The sequence below is a fragment of the Somniosus microcephalus genome, chromosome 34, assembly GCF_052327205.1.
Source record: "Somniosus microcephalus isolate GS21.2 chromosome 34, FLI_Smic_1.0, whole genome shotgun sequence".
NCBI lineage: Eukaryota > Metazoa > Chordata > Chondrichthyes > Squaliformes > Somniosidae > Somniosus > Somniosus microcephalus.
The window spans coordinates 16,697,180-16,715,408 of record NC_141020.1 but is presented as its reverse complement, the minus strand read 5'-3'; the positions used below and the strand labels follow the sequence as shown (position 1 = coordinate 16,715,408).

Genomic DNA, 18,229 nt, shown 5'->3' with positions numbered 1-18,229 from the left:
AAAAGGGAGTTGGATAAGTACCTGAAGGGAAAAAATTTGCAGGGTTACGGGGAAAGGGCGGGGGAGTGGGACTAGCTGAAGTGCTCTTACAAAGAGCCGGCACAGGCTCGACGGGCCGAATGGCCTCCTACTGTGCTGTAACCATTCTATGATTCTATCCAATCCTTTTATCATTTTGAAGACCTCTACCTTCTAAACTCAAGGGAATCCAAACCAAGTTTATGCAACCTGTCCTCATACAGGAAACTTTTGGTTTATCCGGAGGTTAACTGTCCGGAATGCTCGAGCCACCGGCAAAAATCAGGAGCCGTTTCGTTAGGTTTTTTTATTTTCGTTGCTTTTTTTTCAACCAGTCAGGCTCTGCAAGGTCTCGCTGAAGCTGTTGCTAAGCTACAGAGATGCTTGCAAGGTACGGCTGACTGTTTAGAAGCTGTTGCTAAGCAACAGGGTTTGTTGCCAGATACGGAGCTCAAAATCTCCGTATGTTTCAACATTAACGCTGGTTTGTCCGGGAGTTTTGATCTAACGGCAACAGCTCGGTCCCGTCGGTGCCAGATAGCACAAAGTTTCCTGTAATTTGATTGAAATGCAAAGGCTGGGAAGCCCCAGGATTAATCCCTGCTCTGTGATCATCACAGTCTGGACAACGTTTGGAGGTGAGAGGCTGAAAAGGCGGTGGACGCAGATTCAACAGAAAATTTCAAACGGCAATTGGATAAATACTTGAAAAGAAAAAATTTGCAGGGCTGTGGGGAAAGAGCGGAGGAGTGGGGCTGAATGGATAGTTCTTTCAAAGAGCCGGCACAGGCAAGATGGGCCGAATGGACTCCTTCTGTGCTGTCTGATTCCATGAGTGAGGGAGGACTCTCGGAGAGTCTTTACCTGAAATTGGCCCTGTGTTTTTTTTGCCTTCCCTGGGACTTTGCTTTAGCGACTGGGGAGTCCTTTGTAACCCTGCAAATTTCTTTCCTTTAGGTACTTATCCAATTCCCTTTTGAAAGCCATGATTGGGTCTGCCTCCAGCCTTTCCACCATCTACAAGGCACAAGTAAGGAGTGTGATGGAATACTCTCCACTTGCCTGGATGAGTGAAGCTGCAACAACACTCAAGAAGCTCGACACCATCCAGGACAAAGCAGCCCGCTTGATTGGCACCCCATCCACCACCTTAAACATTCATTCCCTCCACCACTGGCGCACCGTGACTGCAGTGTGTACCATCTACAAGATGCACTGCAGCAACTCGCCAAGGCTTCTTCGGCAGCACCTCCCAAACCCGTGACCTCTACCACCTAGAAGGACGAGGGCAGCAGGCGCATGGGAACACCGCCACCTCCAAGTGCCCCTCCAAGTCACACACCATCCTGACTTGGAAATATATCGGCCGTTCCTTCATCGTCGCTGGATCAAAATCCTGGAACTACCTCCCTAACAGCACTGTGGGAGAACCTTCACCACATGGACTGCAGCGGTTCAAGAAGGCGGCTCACCACCACCTTCTCAAGGGCAATTAGGGATGGGTAATAAATGCCAGTGACGCCCACATCTCATGAACGAATAAAAGAAAAAAGCATGCAGTATGAGGCAATGCCATCAGGGCGATTGGTTGAGGCTGGATGGGTCATGCTCCCTTTCCTTACCCTTCTCTTCCTAGTTTCCAATTACAATGCCTGGCCCCAGAGGTGAAAGGGCGCAATGTGGCGCTGACCCAGTACGAACCCCAATGTTACAAATGCAGGGAATGGTGCAGCATCATACAATGACAGAATCTTACAGCACAGAAGGCAGCCATTCGGCCCATTGTGCTCGTGCTGGGTCTTTGAAAGAGCAGTCACAGAATCACAGAAACCCCACAGTGCAGATAGAGGCCATTTCGGCCCATCGAGCCTGCACCGACACATATCCCACCCGGTCCCCGTAACCCCAACACATATCCCACCCGATCCCCGTAACCCCACCTATTTAATCCCCCTAACATTAAGGGTCAATTTATCATAGCCAATCAACCTAACCCGCACATCTTGGGACTGTGGGAGGAAACCGGAGCACCCGGAGAAAACCCACGCAAACACGGGGAGAATGTGCAAACTCCACACAGACAGTCGCCCGAGGCCGGATTCGAACCCGGGTCTCTGGCACTGTGAGGCAACAGTGCTAACCACTATGCACCGTGCGTAGTCCCACACTTCCCTTGCCACCCTTCCGAACCAATGAGCACTGGCTGGGGCCTCAGTTGAACGCCTCATCCGAAAGACGGTACCTCCAATATACACAGGCTAACACATCAGTGGGAACCTGAGTCAGCCTCAGCTGAGGTCACTAGTACGATAGCAAAATACTGCAGATGCTGGAAATCCGAAATAACATCAGAAAATGCTGGAAAAACTCAGCAGGCCAGGCAACATCCGTGGAGAGAAAATAGAGTCAACGTTTCGGGTGAAAACCCTTTGTCAAGACTAAAGAGGCACAGGAAATGAAATAGATTAAGAGGCCAGGCTGGGAGAGAACAAAAGAGAAGAGACATTAAGAGGTATTCAAAACGAGACGAGATGGTGATAGGACTAGTGGAGACAAAAGATGGCTCTAGATTACATGTGAAATGCGCTGGCAGAATGGGAGACAGCTGCCATGTGGGAGAGGGGAAAAAAAGGGCGGGGGGGGAAAAGGCCAAAACAAAGGTGTGGATAAAAAATATAAGTAAAAATGTAATGGGGGCCGAGGTTATGATCTGAAATTGTTGAACTCGATATTGAGTCCGGAAGGCTGTAAAGTGCCTAATTGGAAGATGAGGTGCTGTTCCTCGAGTTTACGCTGAGCTTCCGTGGAACAATGCAAGAGGCCGAGTACGGTCACAGTTTGGGTGCCGCAAAGGCACTTATCATTCCAGGGTTGGTGGGGTGGCGAGGATGAATCAGCCAGGGTTCCTGTGTTGGCATCAAAGGGGGAGCTCAGCTGTGATGCCCCTCAGAGCCAAATATCTGTTGACACTCACCGTTTCAGCTCACAGACGTAGATTGGCTGTTGGGGCAAGTTTATCAGAGGACAGAGGGCATCCCTTCACCCATGGAACTTGTATGCCAGTCAGGAGGCAGGGAAGGAGGAGAGATAATCAGAGGGGGGTGGTTGGGGGGAAATCCTTCTCCTTTTATGCAATCCTTTTACTTAAAAATAAAAATCTCACGGTAAGCATGCAGGTGCAGCAGGCGGTTAAGAAGGCAAATGGTATGTTGGCCTTCGTAGCGAGAGGGTTTGAGTACAGGAACAAGGATGTCTTGCTGCAGTTGTACAGGGCCTTGGTGAGACCACACCTTGAGTATTGTGTGCAGTTTTGGTCGCCTTATCTGAGGAAGGACGTTCTTGCCATGGAAGGAGTTCAGCGAAGATTCACCAGGCTGATACCTGGGATGGCAGGAATGACGTATGAGGAGAGATTGGGTCGATTGGGCTTATACTCGCTGGAGTTTAGAAGAATGAGAGGGGATCTCATTGAAACTTATAAAATTCTAACAGGACCAGACAGACCAGATGCAGGAAGGCTGTTCCCGATGGCGGGGAGTCCAGAACCAGGGGTCACATTCTAAGGATAAGGGGTAAGCCATTTAGGACTGAGATGAGGAGCAATTTCTTCACCCAGAGAGTGGTGAACCTGTGGAATTCTCTACCACAGAAGGTAGTTGAGGCCAATTCATTAAATATATTCAAGAAGGAGTTGGATATATTTCTTAAGGCTAAAGGGATTAAGGGATATGGGGAGAAGGCAGGGACAGGGTACTGAATTTGGATGATCAGCCATGATCGCATTGAATGGCGGAGCAGGCTCGAGGGGCCGAATGGCCTACTCCTGCTCCTAGTTTCTATGTTTCTATGAGACAGAGAGAGTTAAAGTGCAAAGAAAGCGATAGACTGGGCACCCCTCCAGTTATCACAGAATCTCACATGCGAGGCTTCATACCGAGCCACCAGAGGGCCCGCCCCGGGTTCCATGATACGGCTCACTGTTTACCGTGAAGGCTTGCGCGCCGCTGCACGGTTCCGCCCGTGTCTGGCGCTGCAGCCACGTTCTCGGACCGACGCCTCCACGCTCTGCGGGCAGCCACGTCCTCTCCGGCCTCCTGACTCCAGCCCGCTGTAGTCCCGCTCTGACCGCACAGATCCTCGCCCTCCGGCCACAGAGAGCCTGCAAATTCGGCCCACGGCACCGGGTTCCCCGCCTTCTCGAAAGTCCCAAACTCATCGTCGTGTTCCCCGGCTTCCTTGGGCGCCTCACAGTCGCTCGCACCAACTTCCTCCCCTGTCTTGGCCTGGCCTCCCGGAGCAGCCGTCGCCATGGTTACCGGGCCTGCAGGCAGCAGCCCAGCAGCTGAACCTGGGTGGGTTTCTGACAGGCCAGTCACGGTGGTGGCACTCCCTTTGCCAGCCTGGATGCTCTGGTACCTCCATTGCTGTTTGTGAGGTGCTGCCAGCTCTTTAAATGCACCATCTTTGCAAGCACCTATCTCCTGATCCTGTGAGCTCCCACCCTGCCTGTGACCAGCTCCATGACAGGGCCCACCCTCTGCCTCCGCCGTGGGACCACCTCCATGACAGGACCCACCCTCTGTCTCCGTTGTGGGACCACCTCCATGACAGGGACCAGCTCCGTGACGAGGCTCACCCTCTGCCTCCGCCGTGGGACCAGCGGCGGCGGAATTCCTGCCCAGCGACCTCTCGGTACCCACCGGGCCGGCTCGCCCGTCAGTCAGCTCCAAGGCCCAGGCGCCGCCCTGAGGGGCTCGCCTCCAGCAGCAGGCGCGGCCCTGAGCTCCTTTCCCGGCCGGGGCCTGAGGAGGAAGCCTGTTCACCAAGTCCCCGGCCCCGTAGAGCTGGCTGCTGCCTGACAGCATCATTTCCATCGACGCCGAGCTCCCTCCTCCATTTAAATCTGGGAGAGACCCTGAAACCCCATTCCCCTGTGCTGGCCCGTCGCCTATCGCCCTCTGAATGCTCTCTGCTCTCTCTCCTTTCCTGGCATCCACTCCTCCCAACTTTTCAAAGCCTTTCTTTTCTTTTTAAGTGTGGAGTGGCCAAGCTTGAAAGCGTCTCTTCCCCCTACCCACCACCCCTTCACCTCCTTACAGTCTCCAAGGGATCCAACCCCTCAAACCATTTGTGGTGGGGGCCACCACCTCAGGGAGCACAGCCCTCAGCCCCAGCTCTGGGAGAAGGGGTAATTTGTCAGGAGCTTCTCTGCTTGAGGATAACTTGAATCAACTCTTCCGCCCCTTCCCTTCCCTTCGTTCTTCAATTCAGTTTCCAAGGTGCTGGGATAAAGTCAATCCATCCCCTCTGACCCAGGTAGGTTGTAACTGGAGTAAGGAGTGAGATCATGTTGCGTGCCGCACACGAGAATCGAGTCACACAGCTGTACAGGGAAACAATGAAAGAAAGACAGAGTTACAATCGAGTTCGGTATACCTCGTATATCCAGCACGCTAAATCAACCTCCCTCCGCACACAAAAGAAAGACTTGCACTTATATAACGCCTTTCATGACCTTCGGACCTCCCAAAGTGCTTTACACGCAATGAAGTTGCAGAGGCGCAAGCACGTGGGGCGATCCCGTCCGAACTGACCCCCGTTTGGACGGAATTCCTCATCGGCGCCCGGCCCCGAAACCCCTCGCGGGAACCGGCACCTCACAACTTGTGCCACCCCGGGGAAATGCCCTCCGTGCCTTTTCATTCTGCACGGAGAGGTTTCCTGTACGGGCTGCTCCTGCACACTCTCCACTTTGCCATCTTCGTCTGCCATCCGGACACGCCTTGGTGTGCCATCTTGCCGTCTGGCGGAGGTCCCCAATGGAGGGCTCTCTACGCAGGAGTCCTCCCTTCTTCTACTGGGGACTTGGCCTGGAGGGTGTTGCACGGAGCAGTCCCGTGCAATATGGTTTTAAGTCGGTTCACGGACTCCCAGGCCGCCTGCCTTTTCTGCTGCCTGGGGGAGTCCGTGTTTTCCACGTATACACAGAATGTGAGAGGTTGCAGCCCCTCTTTCATTATTTGAAGGGGCTGCTCCTCGATTTTTGGCTGCACTTCAGTCCCACGCTCTTGATCTTCGGTCACCCGGTGCAGAGGGGAGCAGGCAGGCCGGGGGACCTCCTCGTAGGACTGCTCCTGGGCCTGGCCAAAATAGCCATTAACTGGTCCAGGCAGCGAGCGGTTGAGGGGGTCGTTCGGCCCGATTGCCTGCCTCTCTTCCGCGGCCATGTTCGCGCCCGGGTGGCCCTGGAGATGGAGCACGCGGTGTCTGCCGGCACGCTCAAGGCCTTCCGCGACCGGTGGGCGCCGCGGGGACTGGAGTGCATCATCACCCCGGCCAATCAAATTTTAATTCAAGTTGTTAAGTTTTATTTAAAGTTTAATTAGTTACAGATTATTTGTTTAACCACCCAAAACCAGAAGAGTACACCCAATGAAGTACTTTACAAGTGTAGTCACTGTTGTAGGAAAAATGGCAGACAATTTGCGCATAGCAAGCTCCCACAAACAGTAATGTGATAACAGCCAGATCATTAGGACCTAGACCCTCGTCCAAGGGGTCATAAGAACGTAAGAAATAAGAGCAGGAGTTGGCCATACGGCCCCTTGAGCCTGCTCCGCCATTCAATAAGATCATGGCTGATCTTCGACCTCAACTCCACTTTCCCACCCGATCCTCATATACCTCGATTTCCCCTGGAGTCCAAATATCTATCTATCCCAGCCTTGAATATACTCAAAGACTCAGCATTCACAGCCCTCTGGGGCAGAGAATTCCAAAGATTCACAACCCTCCGAGTGAAGAAATTCCTCCTCATCTCAGTCTTAAAAGGCTAACCCCTTATCCTGAGACTGTGCCCCCTAGTTCTAGACACTCCAGCCAGGGGAAACAACCTCTCAGCATCTACCCTGTCAATCCCCCCTCAGAACCTTATGTGTTTATCCTTCATGCACGAGGCTTGACTCAGCAAGATACTTGACGATGAAGGGCATCGCAGCCAGGCCTGACCCCCATCCTCATCCAGGGTCACTGGATAATAACCAGGAGCAGGAGCCTTCCTCGGCCACTCCTCGTATTCCCACGCCTGCCCTGTCTGAGGTCAGCTAACTCGGCAAGGACCTGGGATCGGCCCGCCCCGCCCTGTGGGGCTCAGTACCACACCAGGCACGCTGCCACTCGGGGAGTGGTGAGCTTCCTTCACCTTTGTGCAGGGTCGAAAATTGGTGCCGATACAATCATAGATATTTACGGCACAGAAGGAGGCCATCCGACTCATCGTGTCTGTGCTGGGTTAGAGGCAACACTCGGAGCCCTAGAAAGAACTTCCCTTTATATAGCACCTTTCACGATGGAGGGAGTGGGGAGCAGCTCAGTGTTGGAGGATAGAGGGAGTGAGGAGGAAGAGAAGCTCAGTGTTGGAGGATAGAGGGAGTGAGGAGGAAGAGAAGCTCAGTGTTGGAGGATAGAGGGAGTGAGGAGGAAGAGAAGCTCAGTGTTGGAGGATAGAGGGAGTGAGGAGGAAGAGAAGCTCAGTGTTGGAGGATAGAGGGAGTGAGGAGGAAGAGAAGCTCAGTGTTGGAGGATAGAGGGAGTGAGGAGGAAGAGAAGCTCAGTGTTGGAGGATAGAGGGAGTGAGGAGGAAGAGAAGCTCAGTGTTGGAGGATAGAGGGAGTGAGGGGATCCCCACCAATAAATATAAGCATCGATTAATAATTTACAGACATTTACATGATCTTTATTGCCCTGATTTAGTAAAGTTCTTCTAGAATTCACAGGTCGTAAAATGAATCTTAATACGATACCAAATATGATGTTTTGTTACAACAACGACAACTTGCATTTATATAACGCCTTTAACATAGTAAACCGCTGACTGCAGCGATTATCAAACTAAATTTGACACCGAGCCACATAAGGGGATCTTAGGGCAGGTGACCAAAAGCTTGGTCAAAGAGGCAGGTTTTAAGGAGCGTCTTAAAGGAGGAGAGAGAGGCGGAGAGGTTTAGGGAGGGAATTCCAGAGCTTAGGGCCCAGGCAGCTGAAGGCACGGCCGCCAATGGTGGAGCAATAAAAATCGGGGGATGCGCAAGAGGCCAGAATTAGGGGAGTGCAGAGATCTCGGAGGGTTACAGAGATAGGGAGACGTAGGGATAGTTGGATTCCCAGTGACTGCTGAATCCCAACCATCTCATTCTCCTACACATTCTGGTTAACTGCCTCCGAGACATTTCCAGGAGGCTCTGGCTAGCTCCCATACCGCGGAGAGTCTGGGTTGGCCCGCTCTCTCTTGGAGAGTCACAGAGAATGGCGAGGCCATGGATGGATTTAAACACGAGGATGACAATCTTTAAATCTGAGGCACTGGCGGACTGGGGGCCAGTGTAGGTGAACGCGGACAGGGGGGCGATTGGTGAGCAGGACTTGCTGAGTGATGGGGTACGGACAGCAGAGTTTCAGACGAGCTGAGGTTTGCGTAATTAGATCGAAGCGGAGATAAGACGCAGAAACTGCTGGGAGCGCACAGGAGGTCGGTCAGCAGCTGAAAGAGAGGACAAGCTCCGCCACATGTGAAGTGCTTTGGGCCTTTTGGAGAGGGACTAGGTCTGTCGTTTCAGCTTGAAGCCTTTGTCAGGACCAGTCACTCCAGAATGCTGTCTATTCTCTTTCCGACCTGCTGTGCGTTTCCAGCATTTTCTGTTTTCCTTTTGATTTTGCAGCATTTGCATTTTCCCTGGTTAATCGCACAGCGGTGAGATGCATGGGAACTGATGCATGTTAATGAGATGCAGTAAAACGAACATGATGATGTGCCCGTTGACAATTAAGTTAAGGGAATGGAAGCAGGAAAGAAATGGACGATGCTGCGTTTTCATTTCCTCCACCCCGCCCTGACCCTAGTCCCCCCCTCCTTCCAGTACCTTTCCCAAATGGCCACTATTCACCTGTGATCCTAGACAGTACTGGGAGGCTTCAGTGCCGAGCAGGTCTGTCCTCACTCAATGTCCCCACACATACAAACACAATAGTTTTGCATGCAGCACGTAGTCGAACATCCCAAGGCCCTTCGCAGGAGCGTGCTCAGACAGAATTTGACCCCCGAGCCACATAAGCCACAGTCTACTCTCAATCATCAGCAAAGTGATGGAAGGTGTCGTCGACACTGCTATCAAGCGGCACTTACTCAGCAATAACCTGCTAACTGACGCCCAGTTTGGGTTCCGCCAGGGCCACTCAGCTCCTGACCTCATTACAGCCTTGGTCCAAACATGGACAAAAGAGCTGAATTCCAGAGGTGAGGTGAGAGTGACTGCCCTTGACATCAAGGCAGCATTTGATCGAGTGTGGCATCAAGGAGCCCTAGCAAAACTGAAGTCAAGGGGAAAACTCTCCATTGGTTGGAATCATACCTAGCACAAAGGAAGTTGGCTGTGGTTGTTGGAGGTCATTCATCGCAATCACATGACATCACTGCAGGAGTTCCTCAGGGCAGTGTCCTAGGCCCAACCATCTTCAGCTGTTTCATCAATGACCTTCCCTCCATCATAAGGTCAGAAGTGGGGATGTTCGCTGATAATTGCACACTGTTCAGCACCAATCGAGACTCGTCAGATACTGACGCAGTCCGTGTCCATATGCAGCAAGACCTGGACAACATTCAGACTTGGGCTGACAAGTGGCAAGTAACATTCGCACCACACAAGTGCCAGGCAATGACCATCTCCAACAAGCAAGACTCTAACCATCTCCCCTTGACATTCAACGGCATTACCATCGCTGATTCCCCCACTATCAACATCCTGGGGGTTACCATTGATCAGAAACTGAACTGGACCAGCCATATAAATACTGTGGCTACAACAGCAGGCCAGAGGCTGGGAATTCTGCGGCGAGTGTCTCACCTCCTGACTCCCCAAAGCCTTTCCACCATCTACAAGGCACAAGTCAGGAGTGTGATGGAATACTCTCCACTTGCCTGGATGAGTGCAGCTCCAACAACACTCAAGAAGCTCGACACCATTCAGGATAAAGCAGCCCGCTTGATTGGCACTCCATCCACCACCTTCAACATTCACTCCCTCCACCACCGGCGCACTGTGGCTGCAGTGTGTACCATCTACAAGATGCACTGCAGCAACTCGCCAAGGCTTCTTCGGCAGCACCTCCCAAACCCGCGACCTCTACCACTTAGAAGGACAAGGGCAGCAGACGCATGGGAACACCACCACCTACAAGTTCCCCTCCAAGCCACACACCATCCTGACTTGGACCTGTATCGCCGTTCCTTCACTGTCGCTAGGCCAAAATCCTGGAACTCCCTTCCTAACAGCATTGTGGGTGTACCTACACCATATGGACTGCAGCGGTTCAAGGCGGCGGCTCACCACCATCTTCTCAAGGGCAATTAGGGATGGGCACTAAATGCAGGCCTAGCCAGCCAGCGACACCCACATCCCATCAATGAATTTAAAAAAAATACAGGAAACTCTTTGGTATCCGGCACCGACGGGACCGGGATGGTGCCGGTTGATTAAAAATTCCGGATGACGGAGAGGGTTATCTACCGAGGCTATTTTTAACATACAAAAATTAAAAAATCAAGAAATGTGCAGTATACAGTAATTGGGTACTCGCCTACAGAATGTTGTGTTAAATGGATGGTGGAAGATGCTTGATTAAGTACAGTACTGCCAGTTAAGGGTAATCCATAACTCTTTAATTACTTAACAATGGCGGATCGGAAGAGACTACCAGCAGCGCAGGAGAGTCAGACTCCTGTTCCAGGGGTATTGAGGTGTTCCGACTTCCGACAGCGCCAAGAAGCCGAGTAGTGGCAGTTTGGAGAACTACCCCCACTGACTAACTCGGCCACCGCGGGAGACTCGGACTCGGCAACATTGCCGGTTATTGAGGTGTTGTTTTTGGAGTATGAATTTTGCCGGTTAATAAAGAATTCCAGATATTTAGGTGCCGCTTAAACGAGAGTTTCCTGTATTAGGACAGGTGATCAAAAGCTTAGTCAAAGAGGTGGGTGTTAAGGAGGAGAGCGAGAAAGGCAGAGAGGTTTAGGGAGGGAATTCCAGAGCTTAGGGCCCAGGCAGCTGAAGGCCCAGTGGTGAGGCGAAGGAAATTGAGGGATGTGCAAGAGGCCAGAATTGGAGGAACGCAGAGGTCATGGAGGGTTGTAGCTAACAAGGGTCACTTGATAGTGAACAGGAGATGGAATCAACGTTCCCGCTAAGCTGCGCAGCCGGGCAGCGGTCTGGAGGTCCCGCGCAGGCTGCTCACCGGCTTTTACATGGAAGAAACCGTGAAAATTTGAATGGGCTGTGCAGCCAGTTAAAGGGACCATGCACGAAAAAAAAAAGTGGGAACATTGGACAGAACCCTGGCTGCTTTTCCTTCTCCCCACATACCTCATCCCGACCCACCCACCTTCTCCCCATATCAACAACAACAACTTGTATTTATATAGCACCTTTAATGTAGTAAAACGTCCCAAGGCGCTTCACAGGAGGATTATAAGACAAAAAATTTGACACCGAGCCACATAATGAGAAATTAGGGCAGGTGACCAAAAGCTTGGCCAAAGAGATACGTTTTAAGGAGCGTTTTAAAGGAGGAGAGAGAGGTAGCGAGGCGGAGAGGTTTAGGCAGGGAATTCCAGAGCTTAGGGCCCAGGCAACAGAAGGCACGGCCAACCCCCAACCCCACCCACCTACCTTCTCCCCATATCCCTCAACCCCACCTACCCACCTTCTCCCCATATCCTTCATCCACATCCACCTACCCACTCCCCATATCCCTCAACTCCACCTACCCACCTTCTCCCCATACCCTTCATCCCCATCCACCCACCTTCTCCCCATATCCTTCATCCCCATCCACCCACCTTCTCCCCATATCCCTCAACCCCACCTACCCACCTTCTCCCCATACCCTTCATCCCCACCCACCCACCTTCTCCCCATACCCTTCATCCCCATCCACCCACCTTCTCCCCATATCCTTTATCCCCATCCACCCACCCTCTCCCAATATACCTCAACCCCACCCTCCCACCATCTCCCCGTATCCCTCAATCTCACCCACCACGGAGGGGTCAAGACACCCAGCTCTACCTCCCCGCAACCTCTCTCGACCTCTCCACTGCCTCTAGATTGTCAGACTGTCCGACATCCAGTACTGGATGAGCAGAAATTTCCTCCAATTAAATAGTGGGAAGACCGAAGCCATTATCATTCGGTTCTGGCCACAAACTCCGTTCCCTAGCCACCAACTCCCTCCCTCTCCCTGGCACCTGTCTGAGGCTGAACCAGACAGTTTGCAACCTCGGTGTCATATTGGACCCTGAGATGAGCTTCCGACCACATATCGGTGCCATCACTAAAACCACCTGCATCCACTTCCGGAACATCGCCCGACCCGGCCTTTGCCTCAGCTCATCCGCTGCGGAGTCTCTCATCTATACCTTTGTTACCCCTAGACTCGACTATTCCAACCCACTCCTGGCTGGCCTCCCACGTTCTACATTCCTTGAGGTGATCCAAATCTCTGCTGCCCGTGTCCTAACTCGCACCAAGTCCCGTTCACCCATCACCAACATTCCCGCTAAGTCTGGAGAGCCCACGCAGGCCGCTTACTGACTTTTAAATGGGAGAAACCATGCATGCGCGAAAATTTGTATGGGCCGTGCAGCCACTTAAAGGGACTGCGCACCCAAAAAAAAATTAGAAGAAACATTGCCCGTTACCCCTGTGCTCGCTGACCTACATTGGCTCCTGGTTAAGCAACGCCTCGATTTGAAAATTCTCATCCTTGTTTTCAAATCCCTCCATGGCCTCGCCCCTCCCTATCTCTGTATTCTCCTCCAGCCCCACAACCCCCCCCCCCCCCCGAGATATCTGCGCTCCTCTAATTCTGGCCTCTTGAGCATCCCCGATTATAATTGCTCAACCTTTGGTGGCCGTGCCTTCAGCTGCCTGGGCCCTAAGCTCTGGAATTCCCTCCCCAACCCTCTCTGCCCCTCTACCTCTCTTTCCTCCTTTAAGACGCTCCTTAAAATTGACCTCTTTGACCTTGTAATTGGTCATCTGCCTTAATTTCTCCTTATGTGGCTCGGTGTCAAGTTTTGTCTGAGCACGCTCCTGTGAAACGCCTGGGGATGTTAAAGACGCTATATAAATTCAAGTTGTTGTTGTCATGAGCATACATGTGGAACTGACATTGGCCCAGAACTTCGGGTCTCCATGGGTGAGTACGCACGAGGTACTCACCCGTAGGCCCAATGGAAGTGCCGGTTTCCTGCATGCACTGCGCATGCGCGGGAAACCGGCACTTCCGTTCCCCTGAAAGAAGGGGTTCAGAGGTGGAACGCGTGCGCGGGAGAGGCAGCGCGTGCGCATCGAACTTACGTTTTTTTTGCCGGTTTTCCCGGGAAGGTAAGTCTCCAGAAGTTAGACATGTAAACGCAAGGCCTGCTTTTTACAAGGTAAGTGGTGAATTAATTAAAATTAAAACATTTTTTCCACAGGTTTATTATTTTTAAATACTTTAAAGAAAGGTAAGTTTATTTTTAGCCCCATTAGAAAATAAAATTATTTTTTTCAAAAATTTAAATTATTGTTTAAAATAGTTATTTCATGTAATTTATAGTTTATTTTAAAAATGTGATTTAAAAAAAATGTATTTGAAGATTTAGTGATGTTTTGGGGCTTATAGTATTTATAGGTTTGACAGCTCTTCCTGTCAAACTTATGAAGCATTCCCAACTACCATTGGCTCTCCATGGCCCACGTGATCCCAGGGGATGCATCGAACTAACTGCGCCCCTGGGATACGCAAGCACTGCGCGCCGGCAGTTGGAGCAGGCCCAGGATCGGAATCCCACGCGGGCCCACAGCTCAACGGCCGGCGCGGTAGGTAAGTGCAGGTCGGGGGCTTGCACCCGCGGGAAGCCTCCGACCCAAATTTCTGGACCATTGTGTTTTCGGATGATGTCGCCAAGGGGAAGCATGTAGATGAGAAATAGGAGGCGGCCAAGGATAGATCCTTGGGGGACTCCAGAGGTAACAGTGCAGGAGCGGGAAGAGGAACCATTGTATCCCAGCTGGATGACGGAGGAGAGATGCTGGAGGAGGATGGAGTGGTCCGCCGTGACAAAGACTGCAGACAGTTCGAGAAGGACGGGGAGGGATAGTTTACCTTTGTCACAGCTTCAAGGACACCCTCAAAGCCTCCTTGAAAAAGTGTAACATCCCCACCGACACCTGGGAATCCCTGGCCCAAGACCACACAAAGTGGAGGAGAAGCATCCGGGAAGGCGGCGAACACCTTGAGTCTCTTCGCCGGGAGCAAGCGGAAGCCAAACGCAGGGAGCGCACGTCAACCCAAGCACCCCACCCACCCGCCCCTTCAACCACCGTCTGCCCCACCTGTGACAGAGACGGTAGGTCCCGCATTGGACTCATCAGTCACCTGCAAACTCATTTTTAATGTGGAAGCAAGTCATCCTCGGTTCCGAGGGACTGCCTAAGAAGAAGAAGAATATAGGATGCCATTTGTGACTTTGATAAGTGCCGTCTCGGTACTGTGGCAGGGTGGAAACCTGATTGGAGAGATTCAAACTTGGATTTGCGGGAAAGATGGGCACGGATTTGGGAGGTGACAACATGTTCAAGGAATAACAACAGAGAATGCTGGAAGCACTCAGCAGGCCAGGCAGCATCCGTGGAGAGAGAAACAGAGTTAACGGTTCAGGTCTGGGACCCTTCTTCAGAAACGTTAACTCTGAATCTCTCTCTACGGATGCTGCCTGGCCTGCTGAGTGCTTCCAGCATTCTCTGTTGTTATTTCAGATTTCCAGCACCCGCAGTATTTTGCTATTGTAATCTGTTCAAGGACCTTGGAGAGGAAAGGGAGGTTGGAGGTGGGGCGGTTGTTTGCAAGGACAGAGGGGTCAAGGGTGCATTTTTTGAGGAGGAGGCGATGACGGCAGATTTGGCGCTCCCTCAGTATTGTCAGCTTAGAGTATGTGCTCAAATCTCTGGAGTGAGACTTGAACCCACAACCTTCTGACTCAGAGGCTAGATCTCGCTCCGAACCGCACACTGTCCATTTTAACACACACTCTAACCCCTTAAATCTCCTGATCAGCACACTGTCCCACTGTTCCATTTATACACCCATCGTTTTGGTTCCTCGGAACTCACTAACCGTTTACTGTACACTTATCCATGGTGAACTGTAAACATAGAAACATAGAAGATAGGAGCAGGAGTAGGCCATTCAGCCCCTCGAACCTGCTCCGCCATTCAATGCGATCATGGCTGATCATCCAAATTCAGTACCCGGTCCCTGCTTTCTCCCCATACCCCTTGATCCCTTTAGCCTCAAGAAATATATCCAACTCCTTCTTGAATATATTTAATGTATTGGCCTCTACTGCCTTGTGTGGTAGAGAATTCCACAGGTTCACCACTCTCTGGGTGAAGAAATTCCTCCTCATCTCAGTCCTAAATGGCTTACCCCTTATCCTTAGACTGTGACCCCTGGTTCTGGACTCCCCGACCATCGGGAACATCCTTCCTGTAACTGCCATTTATCCACATTCTCCTGAATTTGGTTGCATTGATCCTCATTATTCACCCTAAGCTCCCTTGGTATCACCTGTAAACTTGTTGATTCTTTTTCAGTAGTGAATAATAGCATGTGCACAAGCAGGTATACACACATGCACCTACACACACAAACATAGGCACACACGTGTACACCCAGCCGTGCACCAAGTGTGCGCGCACAGCCCTGCACCCACACACGCGTGTACACACAACACACCCACACGTGCACATGCTCATGCACCCACATGTACAGACACACACATGTACGTAAACCTACACATGCGTACAACACACACACAAAGCCGACCGAATACCCTATCTTGGCTCCCACTGGGACCTTTACATTTTCCCCTCACCCAGCCAGCTCGCTCGGCCATACACTTAGTAACAAAAGGTCATCAACCTGAAGCATTGACTCTGTTTCTCTCTCCACAGGTGCTGCCTGACCTGCTGAGTATTTCCAAGCAGTTTCTGTTTTTTATCATACACTTACTTGGTGCAGTCAGGTTCTCGAATAGAATCAGTCCACCCCTGAATAAATCACAATCTGATTTCCTTCATTGTTAAAAAACAAATCTTACATTTTTAACGGGCTGTCCTTAAAGCCAATTGTCCTATCTGTGAATCTCGAACACAATGCAGCCTGTGCCTTGTTTATCAGGCGTGGGGTAGATTAATGCAGATGGGGGGGGGGCTTTTTTCTGAATCAATTTCGTTTAAATGCGTCCTGCTTCATTCAGCACCTGTGTCCCTGGTTAGCTTTTGAGTCCAACCCATCCCCCTTGTGTGTTTTTTTTGGTTCCCAGGTTCACCCAGTCCCAAGTATAGTGCCACCGATCTGTGACCCTTGCCCACTGCTATTTAATTCAATCCCAGGGTGACTGGATTAGCCCAGGCTCCTTTTAGCGACACGATCACAATTACAGCAGGCCAAAACACACAGAGGAGGAACGGAGCCACAATCATCAGCAGAGAAAACAACCGGCAGATAAATAGTGACCGCAAGAAACCTGCTTGCTTCCCTGCTGTTAGGTTTGTGCAAGGATTCATCTTAGCAGAAATCTGCTGGAGATTCTGAAATGAACGCGCGACGCATTTCACAGCATTAATCCGTCGATTTCAAATTGAAATTGACAATGAAATATCCCCGCAAGCCCGGCAAGGGCAGAGGGAGGCGAGGCTCTGAGTGTTTCAAGGGCTGCCCGGATTACCTGGAATCAGAATTTGTTCGGACATTTGGTGCAGATTTATCCACTCGGTCTGTGGCTGATCCCAATCCCTCGGTCTCTCTGCTTCTACTGAGAGGCGGAGCCTCATCGCAAAGAGGACTGAACACCCCCAGCCCACAATCCCGGATCTGTCAGTCCAGCTCATCCCTGCCCACTATCCCGGATCTGTCACTCCATCCCATCCCAGCCCACAATCCCGGATCTGTCACTCCATCCCATCCCAGCCCACAATCCCGGATCTGTCACTCCATCTCATCCCAGCCCACAATCCCGGCTCTGTCACTCCATCCCATCCCATCCCAGCTCACAATCCCGGATCTGTCACTCCATCTCATCCCAGCCCACAATCCCGGATCTGTCACTCCATCTCATCCCAGCCCACAATCCCAAATCTGTCACTCCATCCCATCTCATCCCAGCCCACAATCCCGGATCTGTCACTCCATCTCATCCCAGCCCACAATCCTGGATCTGGCACTCCATCTCATCCCAGCCCACAATCCCGGATCTGTCACCCCATCCTATCATCTCATCCCAGCCCACAATCCCGATCTGTCACTCCATCCCATCAGCTCATCCCAGCCCACAATCCCGGATCTGTCACTCCATCCCATCAGCTCATCCCAGCCCACAATCCCGGATCTGTCACTCCATCCCATCAGCTCATCCCAGCCCACAATCCCGGATCTGTCAGTCCATCCAACATCTCATCCCAGCCCACAATCCCGGATCTGTCACCCCATCCTATCATTCATCCCAGCCAACAATCCCAGATCTGTCACTCCATCTCATCCCAGCCCACAATCCCGGATCTGTCACTCCATCTCATCCCAGCCCACAATCCCGAATCTGTCACTCCATCCCATCAACTCATCCCAGCCCACAATCCCAGATCTGTCACTCCATCCCATCAGCTCATCCCAGCCCACAATCCCGGATCTGTCACTCCATCCCATCATCTCATTCCAGCCCACAATCCCAGATCTGTCAGTCCATCCAACATCTCATCCCAGCCCACAATCCCGGATCTGTCACCCCATCCTATCATCTCATCCCAGCCCACAATCCCGATCTGTCACGCCATCCCATCAGCTCATCCCAGCCCACAATCCCGGATCTGTCACTCCATCCCATCATCTCATTCCAGCCCACAATCCCGGATCTGTCAGTCCATCCAACATCTCATCCCAGCCCACAATCCCGGATCTGTCACTCCATCTCATCCCAGCCCACAATCCCGAATCTGTCACTCCATCCCATCAACTCACCCCAGCCCACAATCCCGGATCTGTCACTCCATCCCATCAGCTCATCCCAGCCCACAATCCCGGATCTGTCACTCCATCCCATCAGCTCATCCCAGCC

General features: G+C 51.7%; 1 protein-coding gene across 1 annotated transcript in view; it reads right to left on the bottom strand.

The window, feature by feature from the left end:
• The window catches only part of LOC147096821 (uncharacterized), a 30,391-nt gene extending 13,390 nt beyond the window's left edge, over window positions 1-17,001 (bottom strand). The window contains exons 1-2 of the mRNA XM_085973466.1: window positions 16,847-17,001; window positions 4,004-5,401 (exon numbers count right to left, since the gene is read on the bottom strand). Of these exons, the coding sequence (XP_085829592.1) occupies window positions 4,004-4,892 (889 nt within the window). The 5' untranslated portion in view covers window positions 4,893-5,401; window positions 16,847-17,001. The remainder of the gene's footprint in view (window positions 1-4,003; window positions 5,402-16,846) is intronic.
• Between the last annotated feature and the right edge of the window lie 1,228 nt (window positions 17,002-18,229).